General features: G+C 45.0%; 1 protein-coding gene across 1 annotated transcript; it reads right to left on the reverse strand.

Moving 5' to 3' along the window:
• Positions 1-190: 190 nt before the first annotated feature.
• Positions 191-14,368, reverse strand: mtx1a (metaxin 1a). Its single transcript, XM_084944476.1, has 8 exons — positions 14,243-14,368; positions 8,327-8,396; positions 8,162-8,241; positions 5,882-5,974; positions 5,617-5,799; positions 2,891-2,967; positions 2,318-2,475; positions 191-860 (listed from the first exon to the last, which is right to left on the reverse strand). Exons 1-8 carry the CDS (start codon positions 14,321-14,323, stop codon positions 625-627), a joined length of 978 nt encoding a protein of 325 aa, XP_084800602.1. The 5' UTR covers positions 14,324-14,368; the 3' UTR covers positions 191-624.
• Positions 14,369-17,892: the final 3,524 nt, after the last annotated feature.

Raw genomic sequence — 17,892 nt, forward strand, 5'->3', positions numbered from 1 at the left:
TTCCAGCATGAATAACAACTGGTAACGATTTGTTGTTATATTTGCTGGTTTAGGCACTCTTCTGCTTCTGTGCACCTCCCCTCTGTCATTCGCTGATAACTTCCACAGATGAAGTGAAGGCAGCTGCTGGTGACTTTGATTATATGGAGAAAAAAATCATTTAAGCCACAAAACAACAAATGAACCCAAATAAGCTTTGTTTGAATCCTCCATGGGTACGGAGCCATCCGTCTGCATTTAAAGCTTTATTCTCTTTTGTTGTCGTCACATGAAAATTACGCTGAAACATGTTCAGAACAAAGATGCATCAGTAGTGAACGCTGTCAACATTTCTTCTCCTTTTGCTTCATATTATGTTAAAAATAGAACAGAACACATGAAAACTAAACAAAACCATGTGGCTCCACTTTTCCTTTAATTCATTTCTGTACATACACCAGCACCAAACTCCACTTCCTGTCCACAGAGGCTCGTTTGTGTCGATAAATTATTTTTTCATTTGATAAACTTCACACTTCCTGTTTGGTCAGATGGACCCTAACTTTGTCTAACTGCACCTGGATCTTATCCTGAACATTTTCACTGCTGTCCGCGAAGTCCCACGGCGGCCTCTGCCCGTCGTCCTCAGCCGTCTCCTTCGTCCTCGTGGTCGTGATGGGAGCCGATGTCTTGCAGGTCCGGCGGCTCCTCCAGCGCCTCGTGATGGGCGTGCTGGATTGACACCATGCCTGTCAGGAGGGCGTAGCTCAGCATGGCGCCCAGAGCCACCAGAGCAGACAGGAACTGCTTCCTCCGCTTGTTGGGAACGTGGTCGAAGTCTCCGCCTTCAGAGTGGGGGGAAGTCTTCTGACTGAAGCTCTCTGAACCAAAAAACAACAACGGGGAGAATGTCAGCCGTGTTTCTACTGTGTTTCTACTCTAGGCGGTTTCTGCTCGCTCACGGTGGCTTCGCTAACCGCAGCGTGAAACACTACATCACAGCTGCTGGTGCACTTTGGTGCCATTTTGGCTCATCATGCACATTCTGACTTTTTCTGCCTCGGTTGGGGTGGAAATACGAGTGTGCGGACCGGGTCTGCTGTCGTATCAATGCAGAGATTCCCACAGGACACATAAGGAAATCACCGCAGCAGTTGGAAACGAGAATTCCTGTGGAAAACTTTGCTTCTCGTCTTCCTATCGAAGAGGCGAAGCGCTTCATTTCTTTCCTGAGCTGTGATCATTCAGCAGCTCCAGAGAGCCCGGCGCGCTTCGAGCACCAGTTTAAACACTAATGTGTTGACGTCAAAGTTTCCAGGAGCAATAAACAAAATGTCAACCACAACAACGTGTCAATGTCACATTACTGAAGTATAAGACGAAGCCGAACCGCTGCAGGTTGCATTAACACGAGCTACAATTCAAAAGCTCTCAGGATCCTTCACGTCACAGGGTTTGTGGCTATTAGGTTTAAAGCTGAACCATCAGCAATGACAAGCACCCTGACCCTTGACCCCATGCTCTTAGAACATGTGAGTGGGCTTTTAAAAGTTGTTCTTTCAAGTGAAACATTGTAACTAAAAAAGTAAAGTAGTAGTAAAGTGCTGCGTCACAGATTTGTGGGTTGATGCTGTAGTCTCTTTACTTTAGAGCAGAAGGCAGGACTGTTGTGGTGAACTGGTGCTTTATAATTAAATCTGAATTGAACTGGGAACTTTTCCACTGGTGTCCTCGCTCACACAGCAGGAAACGGTCCACTCACAAGACTCCGACTACTGGAAATACTCTGTGTGCTGAAATGAAAGCGAGCTGGGAGCGTTTCAGACGGTGTCAAGTTCACAACCAAAACTTTCTAAAAGGCACCAACAACAAAAATCTCTCCAATAAAACAAACATCGTCTTTGTGACAGCGCTCCGATAAGCATCCCTTTTTCCCCTAAGTGTTACAAAAATGTCTTTCCACATTTCCCCCAACATGTGTGCCTGATGTCATCTTTGTTCCTCATTAGTGATGGCAGAAGTCAAACAGCAGAAAACATTTGCACGTTTCAGACTAAAATGAGACAATCTGTTTAGAGTGACGGTTTACACGATGTCACATCAATCTCAGACGGATAAACGATTCCAAAACATCTCAGAGGCAAAAAATGCTGACGGGCTTGAACTTGAACTGTTGTTACTTCTCTTATTAATGGTTTCAAACATCTCACTCTCAGAGTTTGACTTTAAAGTCTGCAAACAATTTGTCAGAAGATTAAAACGTCCTGAAGTGAGCGGGACGGCGTCCAGCCTCGTCCTGGACTCGAGAAGTCTGCTCTCGGACTGTTGTGTGCCTCACCTCGGCCGTCTTTGGGGAAGTAGAGCTGCAGGATGTTGGTGCAGAAGTTGGTCAGGTTGTCGAGAGACTTCAGATGCTGTTGTAGTTTCCCATTGGGCAGTTTGCACTTCAGGATGGGCGCCAGGTGACCAAACACATAGGCATCGAGAGAGGAAGGCCTGCAGGGAGAAAAGCTTATTAGGGTCAAAGTCCAATAATCTGGTGTCACCACTGCAACTCCCAGTGACAATTACTGTGTACATCACTGTATGCAGTGCAGTAAGGTACATAAGGAGGACAGACTTGCATGAACACAGGGTGTCTACAAGAGTTTTTACCACAGTTAACATGATACATAAGTGTTTTTCAAAATGATAGCAATCAATCTATTGTCTAACGTATATTTGACCTCCTTCTCCCGAACCCTCCAGCGGCCCCGGGTCTCCTCCTGGGTGGAGGTGCCTGAAACACCTCTAGAAAAGCTTTTAACTTAATGACTATCTTCAAAGTTTCCCCAGAGTAATACAAGTGTGCTACCTGTGAGAAAAGCCAACTTCGTGTTTTCACGTTCAGTTAACGTGTGGATGAACTTACGAGTCTCCAAAGAAGAATTTGTGAGAGCCGAGTCGCTGGGACAGCAGGTTCATGCACTCGGCAGCATCTCGGTACAACTAAAAACCACAAGACAGACACAGAAAGACAAAACTGGGTCACAGCCAGAAGCTTCAGTTTATAGATCAACAATATCTGTAAAAAAGGCTCAAAAGGTGCAGGAATTCTGGTCCTGCTAAAAAGCTGAAAACAAAAAAACTCCGGGCCAGTTTTGTTGTCTCGTGCTGGAGCTTTTGGGGCTTTTTCTGTTCCTGGTACTTGGACGGTAGAAGAGAGGCCTTTAGGATACCCAGAGGTGTGTTCATATGTGGCCCTTTGTCCCACCAGACTTCACAAGATGGAAAGTCTCGAGTAGTCTAAGGAGCTTGGAAAGAAAAGTGTCTGGACTTCTTTAAGTTGCTTGAAGACGTTTCACCTCTCATCCGAGAAGCTTCAGTTCTAAAGTCTCGAGTACTTGCCCCCGATTCCCAACCTTTAACCTTAAATCTGCCAAGGCTACAATGGAGTCTCGAGCTGCCTGGATGTCATGCTTGTGACCTTGGTCCTCCTTGTCTGGAGTAAATTTCCTGCAGTTCATTGTTCCTCCTCTCACTGTGTACACAGCTGTTCCATTACCAGCTCCTCTGACTTAGTGCTATTGAAACCAAGCATTAAAAAGCCAAGGGCCACTATAAATTTAACTGTGAAAGCTAAAGCAAGGAACTAACATGGCCAAGGCCAAAGGTCCGTGTCCAACTCCTGTGCTGAAAGTCTGCACGGTGTGATGCCTTTTACGACCACTGAGAGCTGTTAATATCTCCACTGGACACCTCCAAAGAGAGCACATAAATTCCTTTCTTCATGCCTTAGAAACTCCTGCGACTGACTGCTGAGGTCAGGTTATACCAAACCGTCTTTGGTACGGTCATTTAGAAAGGGCTTCTCAAACATGAGCGTTATAGCCTCAGGTACAGCCAAATGTTCACCAAAGTCTGACGTGTTTATAGTCTCCAGGGGAAAACTGTCTGACGAACTCACTTTTCTGGAGCATCCAAACACACCTCAGACTTCATCAGTCCCGACCACAAAAAACGTCGACTCTGTGCAACATTTCAGGCAGTCCTTCTACGGTTTCCCTCCAGATGACGGAAACACTCGGCAGTACATTCATATTTTAACCAGTCAGTATTTTAATGAGCGTGACATCAAATTAAAAATTGAATTATCTGGATGTTAATATTATTTCTGTTGGACTTGAGGCATGTTTTTGGCCCAGAGTTTCCATTTGTATCGGGTACTCTGGACATTTAAAGGGCCGGTTCATGCAGATGACCACGTCGATGTAATGCGTAACTTCCAATAAAATGAGACTTTCTCAAACTTTGATTGAATCCATTATAAATACAGCTGCCACGCTGCTCTGCCGCCTTGAACACAGTGGGCAAAACGGGCACCGCTCTTCCACTTAAACATGTTTTACTCATGTGGCTAGAAACCGCCCACATGCGTGGGATTTCAGCAGTGGAGGCGAATTTTAATTTGTGTCTGCATGAATGCATGTGTGAAGCAAAGAGAGAAGCCCTGGAGGCTTTCAGTTACCATCTGATAGTCTACACCCACAACAATCATCGTGAAGCGGTACTGTGGTTTAAAAATCAGTTACAGGCCTGAAACGCCACCATTCCTTCTTCATATTTCTCCTGGGATCACAAATATCCACAGGACACTTTGTGCCAAACTGTGATTCAGATGTTGTCCAGATCCTCTTCTTGGATGAACCATCAGACCAACTGATGTTATCACCCTCAGGCTCCATGACTGACTTTTTCCCTCTAGTTCACTCTGCTTCCCGGCATCTCTATTCCCCTTTCTGTACATACTCAAAATTCCAGCCTCACTGGTTTCTGCTTGCCTAGCCAGACTACGTCTCTATAAACCATCCACCGTGACGTCTTTATCTTGGTTACGACCTGAAGGGGAGTCAAACTCAGAGGAAACAACCCTGGAAAATAGGCCGCTTCGGCGATCGTTCATTCCTGAAAAGTCAACTCTGAAGGTTTCCGCGCTGACAGGAACAAATTGCTTTTTAACTACCTTCCCCTGAACGCGGCGTGCCCTCTGACCTTTGTCCAAAGCAGACCGGTTGTTCTGCATGTGCACTTTTCCAACAGAAAGCTCCGCTGACAAAAAGTTTTCCTTTCAGTCTAGATTCGTTCCAACCACTTCAACAGCCCGAACACATGGAAACGATATCTGCGTCTGAAGTGGAAAACCACGGAGCTTCTGCATGTTCTGGTGTCACTGCAGCCGGCTGAAAGTCAGTGTTTCCTTCACAAAAGCGGGGGGTCTGGTGGACGCTCCACATACACGGTGACCTCACTTTTTATTCTCATGCTGGAGTTTCAATTCAGGGGAAATTTGTTTACTTCTTTTATAAACACAAGGACAAAGAGAAGGCTGGGATTTATTGAGAAAGGAAGGAAGTTGGGAAAAAGAGAGCGAGGCAGATCAATCAGAGGAAGGGAAGAAAGAAATGCACAAGTTGGATTAGATAACAGGCTTTACGTATGTATCGAAGATGAATTTACTGCCTATAAAATATTAAAGAATGACTTCACAGTATGGCATCTTGATCATCTTGATCAGCTGTTTTATTCTGAAGCTGGTAAATCAGAGCCGATTCACGGAGGGTCGATCTCTTCTGACCTCCTCCCCCTCCGAGCGCTCACCTCCTTCTCCAGCTCCTCTCCGGCCTCCAGCCTCTCGTCTCCTCGCAGCAGTCGCAGTTTCTCCAGCTGTTGCCGCTGCATTCGTCCCGGCAGGAAGAAGTTCAGGGGGAACGGCATGTGCTCGGCGTACCAGCGCCGAGTCACGTCCACGTAGTTCTTCGGCTCGATCCAGAAAGCGTAAATCTAAAGAGGATTGATCCAGAGATTCAGGGACGAGCTCAGGAGAAACGCACTCTCGGTTCGTTAGCAAAGAAACTCGTCTCACCAGAGCCGGCATGAGTTTTTCCTCCATCAGTGAGATGAAGGCCAGGCTGTCGGCGCCTTCCTTGGCCGACAGGTCGTAGTCTGCATTGAACTTCTGGGAAGGAAAAAAAAAAAAAAGTACGTCAGGATTAAACGTTGATAAAACAGGAACAAAGAGTGGAGCAAGTTAATGATACTCCAATGAAAGGAAAAGGAGCTCACTGCAGCCGTTTCTAAACACAATTTGTTTTTGTCAGTGATTTGTGCATAAATGTTCAACGACTTTAAAAAACAAGAACTGGCTGCACAGTCTGAATTTATTTACCACATCACATCTTAGCGTCCTCGTTGTCCCATATTATCTACTGCCTCCCTGAACCTCCATGAACTGAAGCTACGTCATGAAGAAGAGATGCTCCACAACAATGTGAGACACTGATGAAGCCATGCACAAGATGATTCCTGCTGAAGGTGGTTCTAAAAGCTACCGAGTCACTGGGAGTACTGGAAGGACTGGGGTAGCAGCAGGCTTTCGGACACGCACAATACTGCAGTTAAGATGCTGTTTGAAGGAATGAGAGCTGGGAACGGGAGCGTGCTCCATGTTAGCAGGAATATCAGTGCAAAATTCATTTGCATTATGTGTCAGTTTTACAAGAAGCTGTAAACGGATTACAGTTCCAGCTTTATTTGAACAACAGCAAACAAAATGTGAGAGTTTCAGCTGCTCTTAGAGTCAAGTTCAGTTTCTGACGCTTCGGTCGTCTGCAGGAACGGCTCGAGCGGAGCTGAAGGTGTTTGTTTTAGTGTGTGTTGGAGGGTTTACAGGCTGCTGCCGTCTCTGCGGTTTGAACCGCTTCCATGTTTCCTCATTAGCACAAGCAGCTGCATACAGTGGCAGCAGCAGGGAAACCAGAACGAGCTGCTGCTGAATTCACGCTCAATGAGCCGCTCTGATAAACAGCTGAGTGCACGCAGCACTAAGAGAACACTTAACAGGTCCTCCTCGTACACGAGCGGGGCCCCGAGGGGCAAGAACACCACAAAAAGATGCAAAACGGCAACAAGTTCTGTAAAGAAAGAGGAGCTGAAGGGCTGACGTTTTTTTTCCTTCCAGCAGTTTTCTCCTCCGAGCTTCTTCAACAGCTTTCCTGTCGCTGTGGTTTCTGAACAACTTACCACATAGAGAAGGCACCGAGCATGCTGGGTAATGTGTTCCAGCTGCTGAACGAAGGCCGAGCTCCTCAGCGAGGGGGGTGTGGGCCAGAAACTGCTGTTATCACTGGGTTTGAGAGTTTCTTCCTCAAAGATATTCAAGAGCAAATGTCAAAGACGCGCTTCCAGTTTGGGCTTACGATGCTGCTTTAACAGCAGGCCGCACGACGCTGAAGCAAACCTGGAAGCTCGACAGCAGTTTTAGCTCATTTTATTCCAGTGAGCAGGTGCAGAGACACACCCACACTAACAATCATGACAACATGTGATCAGAAAGCATATCAAACCCCTGCAGGCTGAAGTCTGAGTAATGCACACCACCCTTCACGTGCACGACTGTGAAATATTTATGATAACGTGTCCAGGTCGGTGTTCGATCGTGGCTCAAGAGTTGGGAGTTCGTCTTGTAATCGGAAGGTTGCCGGTTCGAGCCCCGGCTCGGACAGTCTCGGTTGTTGTGTCCTTGGGCAAGACACTTCACCTGCCGCCTACTGGTGATGGCCAGAGGGGCCGATGGTGCGATATGGCAGCCTCGCCTCTGTCAGTCTGCCCCAGGGCAGCTGTGGCTACACCTGTAGCTGCCTCCACCAGTGTGTGAATGTGAGAGTGAATGAATAGTGGTATTGTAAAGCGCTTTGGGTGCCTTGAAAAGCGCTATATAAATCCAATCCATTATTATTATTATTATTAAAGTGCCTGAAAAAGCTCCTTCTCCATCCACACTGTATAAAGACAGAGGTCCACCTCGCAGCGCTGCTCGGATTTCTTTCTACCTTCTTTCTCCTGCTGAGGTTTAACAGAATTATCAGCTGGAATGTGTCTCTGGCTGCAGCTTCCTGTTGTTTAATGAGTTTTTCCAACCGGCGCGTGCGCACACACACACACACACACACACACACAGCAAAGGGAAAAGTTTTGACTGCAGAAACAACAAGTGGCAATCAGAGTTTTATTCCTCGCAGCTCTGCTTTTGTTTTCCATCAATCCTGAGAGTGATGATTTCATTCTCCAATATCCAACAGAACATTTGAATGTTAAAGACGTTTGTTTCTTCTGTCGGACCGTAACCCTGAGAACGAGGTTTCACCTGTTTTCTGAGGTGGATGATGATGTCAGAGGGTCGGGACAGAGTTTCTTTCTGATTGGTCCTCAGAGCAGGAAGAGAACCTGAAGACAGGAAAAACAAAAATCAATAAGCGCTTTCAACAAGTCAGAGTTTCTTCTTCGTGTGTCTGCAGCGGAGCCGCCTCACCGCTGGGACTCCTCCAGGGGTTGGAGATCTTTCGAAGTTTGAGAGGAGCTCCAGCGAACTGGGCGTAGGCCTGAAAAAAAAAGAAGAAAACACGACAACACATGAGAAACACAATTCAAACTTTTTTTTTTATACAGCACCAACTCACAACAACAGTCAAGCTGCTCTGTATTGTAAAGGCCCGCAACAAAGGACGACCCCCTATGACCACGGCAAAAATAACCCCAGATGAATGAAAGTGAACTTTCAGGAGTCCAGAATCTGCATTTTACGCTCCACACTCTAAACAAACGTCATTTATTGTTTACCCTGGTGTTTAGTTTTGCTTCCTTCTTTGTGCCTGTGGGAGCGCTGACCTGCTGATGGACCTTTCAGAAGAAAAGCATCCAGGAAACAGACCGTCTGGACCTGATTTCATCACAATCCATCCGACGGTTGTTGAGACATTTCAGTCTGAACCGCAGTGTTGGACTGAGCAACATTTCCATGTGTGGAGCCAAGCAGGCAGCCTGAGCAAACCCACTCAGACCACACTGACATGATGTCTTCACGGGAAACTCAGACGAGTTCAAGGACTCGTTCAGCAGAAACTACAGCCCCGATGTTACGATCAGATCAGACTTTCCAGAGTTCGGACCAGAAAACCTCTGAAAACAAAGCTGCAGACTGAGAGAACCGTCAGTCACCGAGGACAAGGACGCTCATTATCCGGAGACCTGCTGACCCGAGGCTCAAAGAGCTGCTGTAAGACAAACACCTGAAAGCTTCCTGAAGCCTCTCTGTTCCTCTCTTCAGTCAGAAAATCACTGACCCAATTATTTCTGCCAGACAGAAACAATAACAACTTTATAACGAGGTCCCGCTCACACGGAGATTTTTTGAATTACTATGCCCACACATTCCTCTAAAGGTGGGCGTGGCCAAACTTGGAAGCTGGATTCCCTGAATATGAATAATTTTAAAAGGTTTATAAAAAGTTGGGAAGCTGTGAAAAACAAGAGGAGCGTAATGCTGGATACAAGAAACGGATCAATATTTCCCCGAGTATATTGGTGATCGTTATTAGTGCATTTGTGTTCATAGAAGTTCATGTTTTCCTGGAGTGTTTTGCCTCAAAAATATGCAGTTATGATTGAAAATAACCAAAATGTAACATGACACAATGTTTTTTAATGTTTTCTGTCTTTTGTCAATTGCCTGCAATTTAAAATAAACTACTGTAACGGTCAGAGGATAATTAGTAATGAGCAGCGGGGGATTGGGACCGACTGCTCTTACAGTAAAAGCTGGAGGTGACTCAATTCTTCTGGAAAGAAAGAATAAAAGCTTCGCTCAGAGTCGAGAGCCTCGTTCTGCTTTTACAACCAGAAAAAATGAGGAAGAATTTCCCCATAAATGTGCAGCAGTGAAGTCAGAGTATGATGAAAGTGGAGCTGTTTGTTCCACGCAGCTGTGGCAGAGCGTGAGCTGATCTCAGTAACACATTACAGGCTGCACAGTCACTTTACAGGCGCGATGGACACGCTGGATGTGCTGAAAACAGAAGTGTGTCGTCCACTTCTCTGCTAAACAGTTAAATGTAGAAACAAAGGGAAAGATTCCTCATGACTCCCAGTAGGGCTGCCACAAACGATTATTTTGATAGTCGACTAGTCACCGATTATTTTTGCGATTAGTCGACTAATCAGATCATCATCCATTGGACGTACAACATACAGCTTATTGCACCAGCATCATCTGCTCTTATATAACTATCATTAGCTTACAGCTTTAAGTGTTTCAGGTATGTGCTAACTAAAAATAAAGACAAGATGATAGTTTATTAAAGTTTAATGAAATCTGCAGATTGTTTCTGTGAAATTTAATAAAGTCCTTGCTATCTAAAATATAACAGGACACCGGAGTATATTCACACTTCTGATAATCAGCTGTCTGCTTGACGTTTATTCAGCTGTGTAAAAACTATAACTTTAATCTCAGCCAAACCGATTTACTCAGGAACAAATAAAATACTAAAAAAAAAGCCAAACAATAACATTTTTAAGTTATCTAAGTGACTTATATATCATGTTTAACCTGAGTAGCGAAAGACGGCGGTGGGTTTGAAAACGATTTGCCGGGAGTCCGGTGTTCTCACGGCTCTAGTGAGCCGTGCCCCCGGCTAGCTATCGAGCTAGTGGGTAACAGACGTCTCCGAAAACGTCGGAGCGCTTTTGAAAATATGTGGTGTCTTGATAAACTGAGCAGATATTTGAGGTTTACACAGCTACATTCTCGCCTGAAAATATGTTAAACGTTTATTTTGTGACCCAGAAAGAATAATAAGAGTAATATTAAAACTAACCAGCTGCCACCGTTGTTGGAAACTGAGCTGGGCTGGGACACAGCTTCTTCTTCTTCGGGGTTTAACGGCAGCTGGCATCCTTGTACATGCAGTGCTGCCATCTTCTGTTTCAGTCCGTTATTACACTCTTAAATCCTACTACTTATTCCTGCATCTTTTGTGATCTTACAAAGCTTCAAACGGCGCGTCGACTATTAAATCAGTCGTCGACGATTCTGATAGTCGACGTAATCGTGACTAGTCGACTAATCGTGGCAGCCCTAACTCCCAGTAAAACCAAACGATTCATAACACTGCATCTCACAAATGAACAGATAGAAGCTGAATGTGAGTAAAAAGACATCACAAATAAAAAATATAATCCTCATGGTGATAAATGTGTTTAATCTGAATAAATGCATCCTGTTCACGACCTCGGTTAAGAACAGGCTGCGAGCGCCGGGGTCACAGCTGGACGCTAAGATAACAACTCCGACTGAGAGACGCTTAAAAGAAAACACACATCATCGCGCTGCTTCCGTCCAACAGGAAGACATCATTTGTCACGATGAAGTGCTGAAAGTCTTTCACTTCACCTGTGTGGACAGCTGAAGCTCCGCCTCCTATCTGCTGAGACCACAATAAGAAAACCAAGAAAGCTCTGATTGAGTGTAAAGTGCAGTAGTGGATTCACATTTCTCCGGTGGTTTGGAAAAACAGCAGCAGTGACACATTAGTGTTTTCCAACCGCTGCTGAGGAGCCCGTCATTACCCAGCATGCACTGCTGCTCTGCTGTGTGATTTCAGTCCAACACAAACATGTTTCAATCAGCTTTAATCACTCAGCAGAGCTCTGAGGCCCTCAGCGCGGTCTGCAGGCGGGGATCATCGTACCCACACTGTCACCAGAGTCTCTGGACCACGGCAGTAATGGAAACTCTGCAGCCACAAAGCATTCTGGGTGGTCGCGAGTCTTTAACTACACCTAATGCCTCCACTTAAAGGACAAGTCCCCCGTTTTTAAGCATGAACTGAATGAATGATGAGGGAAGCTGCTTTTATAGGACGGTAGAAAGTCACAGCTCTGCTCCTACAGAACAGGCTCGTTTCTTTGCCTTTGTGGATGACGCAGTTCTGCTGTTTAAAATTAAGATAAGTGCAAGTGCATTAGCAGCAGCACACTGCTGCACACAGTGCTGCACACAATGCTGCACACAGTGCTGCACACAATGCTGCACACAGTGCTGCACACAGTGCTGCTGATTATAAAACATAAGAAAAGAAAATATGTCTACAAAAAGGCAAGAAGACATTTTTGCACTGTCCATAAGTTTAGTTTTTTGCTCAGACTCAGCTCAGCAGTGTGACTGTTTGCGTCTGCTGGTGAATGCCTACACCATCAGGACACAGGGTAAGGAGCTGGTCAGGTGGGAGGAGCTCAGAGGGGGACGGTTCCAGCTTCTGACCAGGACTCCTCCTGAGCGCCTCCTTTGTGAGGAACTGAGGCGTGTCCAGATGGAATTATGGAGACTTTTGGGTGTTTCTCAATTCAGAAGATAAAACCTTTCAGGGACACAGTCCATGAAACAGCCAATGCTTCCCTGTTACATCACCAGCTGTCCTCGCCCTTACACCAGCAGCACAAAGTGCAGCTTAATACACACAGCGACTTAAAGCACTTTTAAAAACACATTTGAACCACTAGACTGATGTAAAACTGAATTCTGAGAAACATAATACTGAGGCTGTCTGACGAACGTGTCGATAAAAGAATCTCTGGTGCCATCTGGTGGTCATATAAGGAACTACAGGTCAATGACTATTTATTGGTAAGAGACAGATTTAGAATTAATTTATTAATATTATATTATTAATTAAAGGCAAAGAAAACAGATGGATGGATTATTACATCTGGACTCTGAATACAGTGTGTAATAAAAAAATACATTAGATAACAGTAGAAAGCTTAAAATAACAGGCAGTTCTTCCTCCCGTCCACTGAGGACGAGTAAACAGTCACACTGCAGGAACCATGGCACACAGCACTGCAGCTCTCGCCTCCCTCTCTGGGCTCAGGACCAAAGCAGGAGGGTGAGACATGCCCACTGGGGCAAAATCACAGCAGGTCCTGGTAGGCCTGTAACAACACTGCTCTGCTGACTGAAGAAATAGTACATTTAGGGACTTGTACAGCTGTGTCATGCCAGATCATCCACAATAAATTTTTATGTGATATCAAAATATCTGTTAGTGCTGCAGCAACGCCTTGTGCTCAAGTTCCCTAGGACACGCAACAGCGAGACGATCCTGGGACAAAAGCCACGTCGGCCTCTGATGGTGATTTAGTATCAAAAAAGGGAGCAACTGTGAGATATGAGGAGCTGGTGGTGTTACCCACATATGTATAAACATCACCACTGAGCCGGGAAATTTTTATCCATCATTTTTGTCCATAGCATCAGAAATATAATTACTGCAAATGAAATATCATAATCTAATTTTGAGGGTATGAATGAGAAAGATTTTTACTGAATTAATCATCACCAGAAGCTTTTTTCATCTGAGCTGTACTTCACTTCCTACAGGTGAGCTGGAGTCACTAAAGCCGGCACTGAAAAGAGCCGGTTTCCACCATCATCCTTCTTCATGAGGATGTGAGCCAGAGATCTGACTTCAGTCAGCACACAGGCACAACTCCAAACGGAACGATAGAAAGATCTGCCGTTTCTTCTGCTCATCACTGCGCTCTAAAACTCACTGTCATACAGCACAAAACAGACCCTGCTGTCATTCAAAACACCACAGAAGGAAAAGACCCAACACACAAAATCCAAAGTCCTCCATGGAGTCAGACTTTCCTGCACATCAACCAGAAGCACTGCTTCAAGAAATGTTTTAATCAGATCAGCTCCAGACTGAACGTGGAGCATTCCCACCTTCCAAAGCTCCACGGCGAGCTAGTGCTGTGTGATACTGCAAATGTAGATGCCGAGTAAATAAAGAGCCAGTACTGCTGATACCAATACTTTTAACTCATAAAGGCAGATGATGTACAAGAAAGCAGTGTGCTATGATTTATGAGATCTACTTACATTGAACTTAGCAGATAGAAACAAAGTATCGATCCTATCGCACTACTATCGAGCCGATACCAATACCAGCTTTAGTATCGACACTATCGATACTTGGATCGATCCGTCCACCTCTACAGGAGCCGAGAGGAACCATGCCAATCAGACTCGTTGAATATTGTTATTATGTTACCGCTGATCGGTCAGAAAACTTCCCGTTTCCACTCCAGCTGAGCCACATGGACATCAAGCTTAATTATTTTGAGAACAAATGAAAGAAAAACTCCGTTTACGCCTAAAGTCGGTTTATTGCAGTCTGGTTGTGGAGCCATCACTTTACCGTTTACGTGAGTAATCGATCACGCTCCGTGCAGCCGGCAGTTTTATGATGAAACCTCGCTAACGCACGCTTACTGAGGCGTTAGCATTAGCAGCCGTTAGCACAGAGCCGGCCCGCGCCCCTGAGCGTGAACCCGCCCGGGCACAGAGCCGGGACCGGGCCCGGTGTGAGCGGACACTCACCAGAACCACCAGACAGTCGGTACTGACCGACGGCAAACCCCAGTCTCCTTCCCAGCAAAACAACTCATCGGGCGCCGCCATCTTCACCCCGGATGGTGACCTCTCACACCGGAAGTAGCTATCAAATGAAGTCTTTTGTAAAAACGCATTTCAAAGTAAAAGGATTTATAAAATGTTTTATTTTTCGATCCAGAGAAGTAATCCGTAGAGACGAACAAGTACTTATCTTCAGTACCACTAGCAAAACTCAGGGTGGGGTCATGTTAGCACCCTGGAAAACTCAGCAGGCATTCACCAATCACAGCAGGAGGTCAGATAAATACAGTTATTTATTTATTCTTAGAAAACATGAAGCAGGATGTTCATCCCAAACAGCATTACTGTTTTCTGTGTAGATTATCCTGGGCCATGTCTAAACCAGTATTCATTTTTATGCTTTTACCAAACACACTTACCAAAACAAACTGAGCTTGCTAAGATAACACCAGGAATGCTGAGCTAACACTAGTCTGAATAATGGTTGTAGTCCCATGTTGAACATGTCATTGCATCATTTGGTTTAAAGGAGCACTACTGTATGTGCGTTGTCGAGGAAATTAACAAAGTCCGCAGGCACGGTCAAATTCAGAATTCAAATTCAATCTTTAGTCTTTAATCTTTAGTCACAAACTCATCATATCACACATCACGCGGCTCGCTATGAAACCTGGGTTTGCTGTTTTGTGCCCTTGGCCTTATCAGCACCTGCAAAGCGGCTTGTTTTCTTCAACTACTGAGCCTGAAATACTTCCATCTAGCTTTAGACTGTTCAGTGAAAGTTTCCATTACGGTGTCACAACTAAGCAAACGCATGAGCTCTTAAACACTTTAAATGGGAGAAATTTTCCATTACAGCATGTACAGCTCTGCAACACAAAGATGTTTCAGACATAAAGTCATTGCTCTTGTTTCCTCATAGTTTTAATTCACTTTAGAACACAGGCGTCAGACTCCAGGCCTCGAGGGCCGGTGTCCTACAGGTTTTAGATGTGTCCTTGATCCAATACAGCTGATACAAACGGCTAAATGACCTCCTCAACATGTCTTGAAGTCCTCTAGAGGCCTGATAATGAACTAATCATGTGATTCAGGTGTGTTAACCCAGGATGAGATCTAAAACCTGCAGGACACCGGCCCTCGAGGCCTGGAGTTCAACACCCCTGCTTTAGAAGATTTTAAAAGTTTTGTTTTACAATAAATACAAAACAGGTTCAATGTGTGTTTTTAGCTTGCATCGAAGGCAAATCTTTATTTTTTTTATTTTATGTAGACTTTTAAGGTTTTCAGTAGTTCAGCCACAATAATCGACATGCTGCTGCATGAAAGTCAGACTGGAGCTGCAGCAAACAGATCGGAGCTTCCTGCAGCTCCTCCTGTCGTCTGTGTGTTTCATCTGGTTCTGTGGCTGTGAGTGAGAGGCGGCTTCTGCCTCAGCTGGTTACTGTCGAGTAGATGACGGCGTCCTCAACCTCGCCCACATGCCTGAAAAAGAAAAAAAAACACAAATTGAAAAGCAAAACAAATTTTTTTTAGTTATTGGAGCTTTCATAATCCATTCTCTTCTACTCATTGTTATCAGGGTCACGGGGGCTGCATGTGTTTGGACTGTGAGGAAGCCTCCACAGTCCGAGGACCTGGACCCATATTTTCTAAAAACATATAAGACAATTTGTTCTTATTTAAAAGTATCAGATTAATTTTCTCTCTTCTGTTTACTAAATAAATGTTTGTTTTTTGTACAAAACTCACTAGAATTTTTTTGCAGCTGGATTAAATGCATTAAATGCAAAACTCACACAATTTTTATGATTTCTTTATTTAGCACGGTGGCACGGTGGTTAGCACTGTTGCCGCACAGCAAGAAGGTCCTGAGTTCAATTCCACCATCAGGCCGGGGTCTTTCTGTGTGGAGTTTGCATGTTCTCCCCGTGTCTGCGTGGGTTTCCTCCGGGTACTCCGGCTTCCTCCCACCGTCCAAAGACATGCGGCTTGTGGGGATAGGTTAATTGGAAAATCCAAATTGCCACTAGGTGTGAATGTGCAAGTGAATGAGAGTGCGAATGGTTGTCTGTCCCTGTGTGTTGGCCCTGCGACAGACTGGCGACCTGTCCAGGGTGTACCCCGCCTCTCGCCCTATGACAGGCTCCAGCGCCCCCCACGACCCTGAAAAGGATAAGCGGAAGCGAATGGATGGATGGGTATTTATCAAGGACTGAGTTCGTCTTGATGCATTCTCAGTCATCCAGGTAAGTAAATCTCGAAACGCTTCTCCCACTGAAAACGCTACGTCCAGATAAACAGAATCAACTGTTGGAGAAGGACTGAGTTCCTTCTTTAGTGTCTCTGTCTCATCTGAAAATCTAAAACCTCTGCTCAGTGAGACCAAACAGATGTGGAGTTTCCATCCCTGCAGCTGACACATCTGTCTGTCCTACCTGCCCTCCGATTTCTTCTGTGTGAACTGGACGGACGCGTAGCTGACGTCCTCCACAGCTCGGCTGGTTTCCTGTTGGTCACCTTGTTCTTGAATGTTGCTGTAAACGTTACCAGGATGCTGAAGCCACAGACAGAAGTAAAGATAGTGAAGAAGACAAAAACACAGAAAGATGCCTGTTAGTGATTAACTCTGTAAAAGATCGTCTTCTTTCTCCCTTCAGGTCTGACCACAGCGGATCATCTGCCTCCATCTCACCCTCTCTCTACTCTCCTATCCAGCTCTCTCCATCATGACTTTGATAACAGAGGATGTTCCTCCCATCAGTAACTCACCTTCAGCTCCATCTCACCTCCAGCAGCTCTCTGACCCTCTGCTGTTCTCAGCTTCCTGTAACAATATGACTGACATTACAATAAAATATCAAAAACTACAAAGAAAAAAGGAGAACGGGTAAAAATGTGTGAGTAGCTGCTCAGAATAAAACAGGGACTCATAACTTCATGTGTTTACTGTCATCTAGAATAAAAAAGCTTTTGATAAATGTTTGACTCTGTAAGTCTAAAATTGTTTTGTTTTGAATTTTTAAATAAAATATTTCCTGTGTAGCAAAACAGGAAATCCTCTGGTTTTGGTGAGAGAGCTGTCTGATAGAGTGAGAGATGTACACCAGAGTTACCTGTGTCGATCTATCATCACGCACACTTTGTACCAGTGAGCGTGTGAAAGACAGAGAGTGACCGTCTTTAACATGTTTGTGCACCTGTGTGAGGTAACTCCTGCAGGGAACTGTTGGGTGAACAAACACTCAGGCGTGACTTACTGCTGAGGGCCAGATGAGAGAAGTTTAGTCTTAAATCAGAATCAGAATACTTTATTAATCCCGAAGGAAATTAGGGTTACAGCAGGCAGCACGCTAATGGCGCACGCGCACTTACAAAGGAACCTTCTGACCAACTTTACACAAACATCACATTGGGGAGACATGTCAGAGAGGTCGGCTGATAGGAAAAAAACAACAAAAATACATAACATGAGGTAAGAGGAGGAGAAAAAAAAACACTCAGACTGAGCTCCTAGTGGGAGAACAGTTTGATAACAGAAAAAACACCTCAGCACAAAAAGCACATGACTATCAATACACCATAGAAACACAAGACAAGCAACAGGGGCGGGT

This window comes from Perissodus microlepis, chromosome 11, assembly GCF_051167445.1.
Source record: "Perissodus microlepis isolate ML-2025 ecotype Zambia chromosome 11, ASM5116744v1, whole genome shotgun sequence".
NCBI lineage: Eukaryota > Metazoa > Chordata > Actinopteri > Cichliformes > Cichlidae > Perissodus > Perissodus microlepis.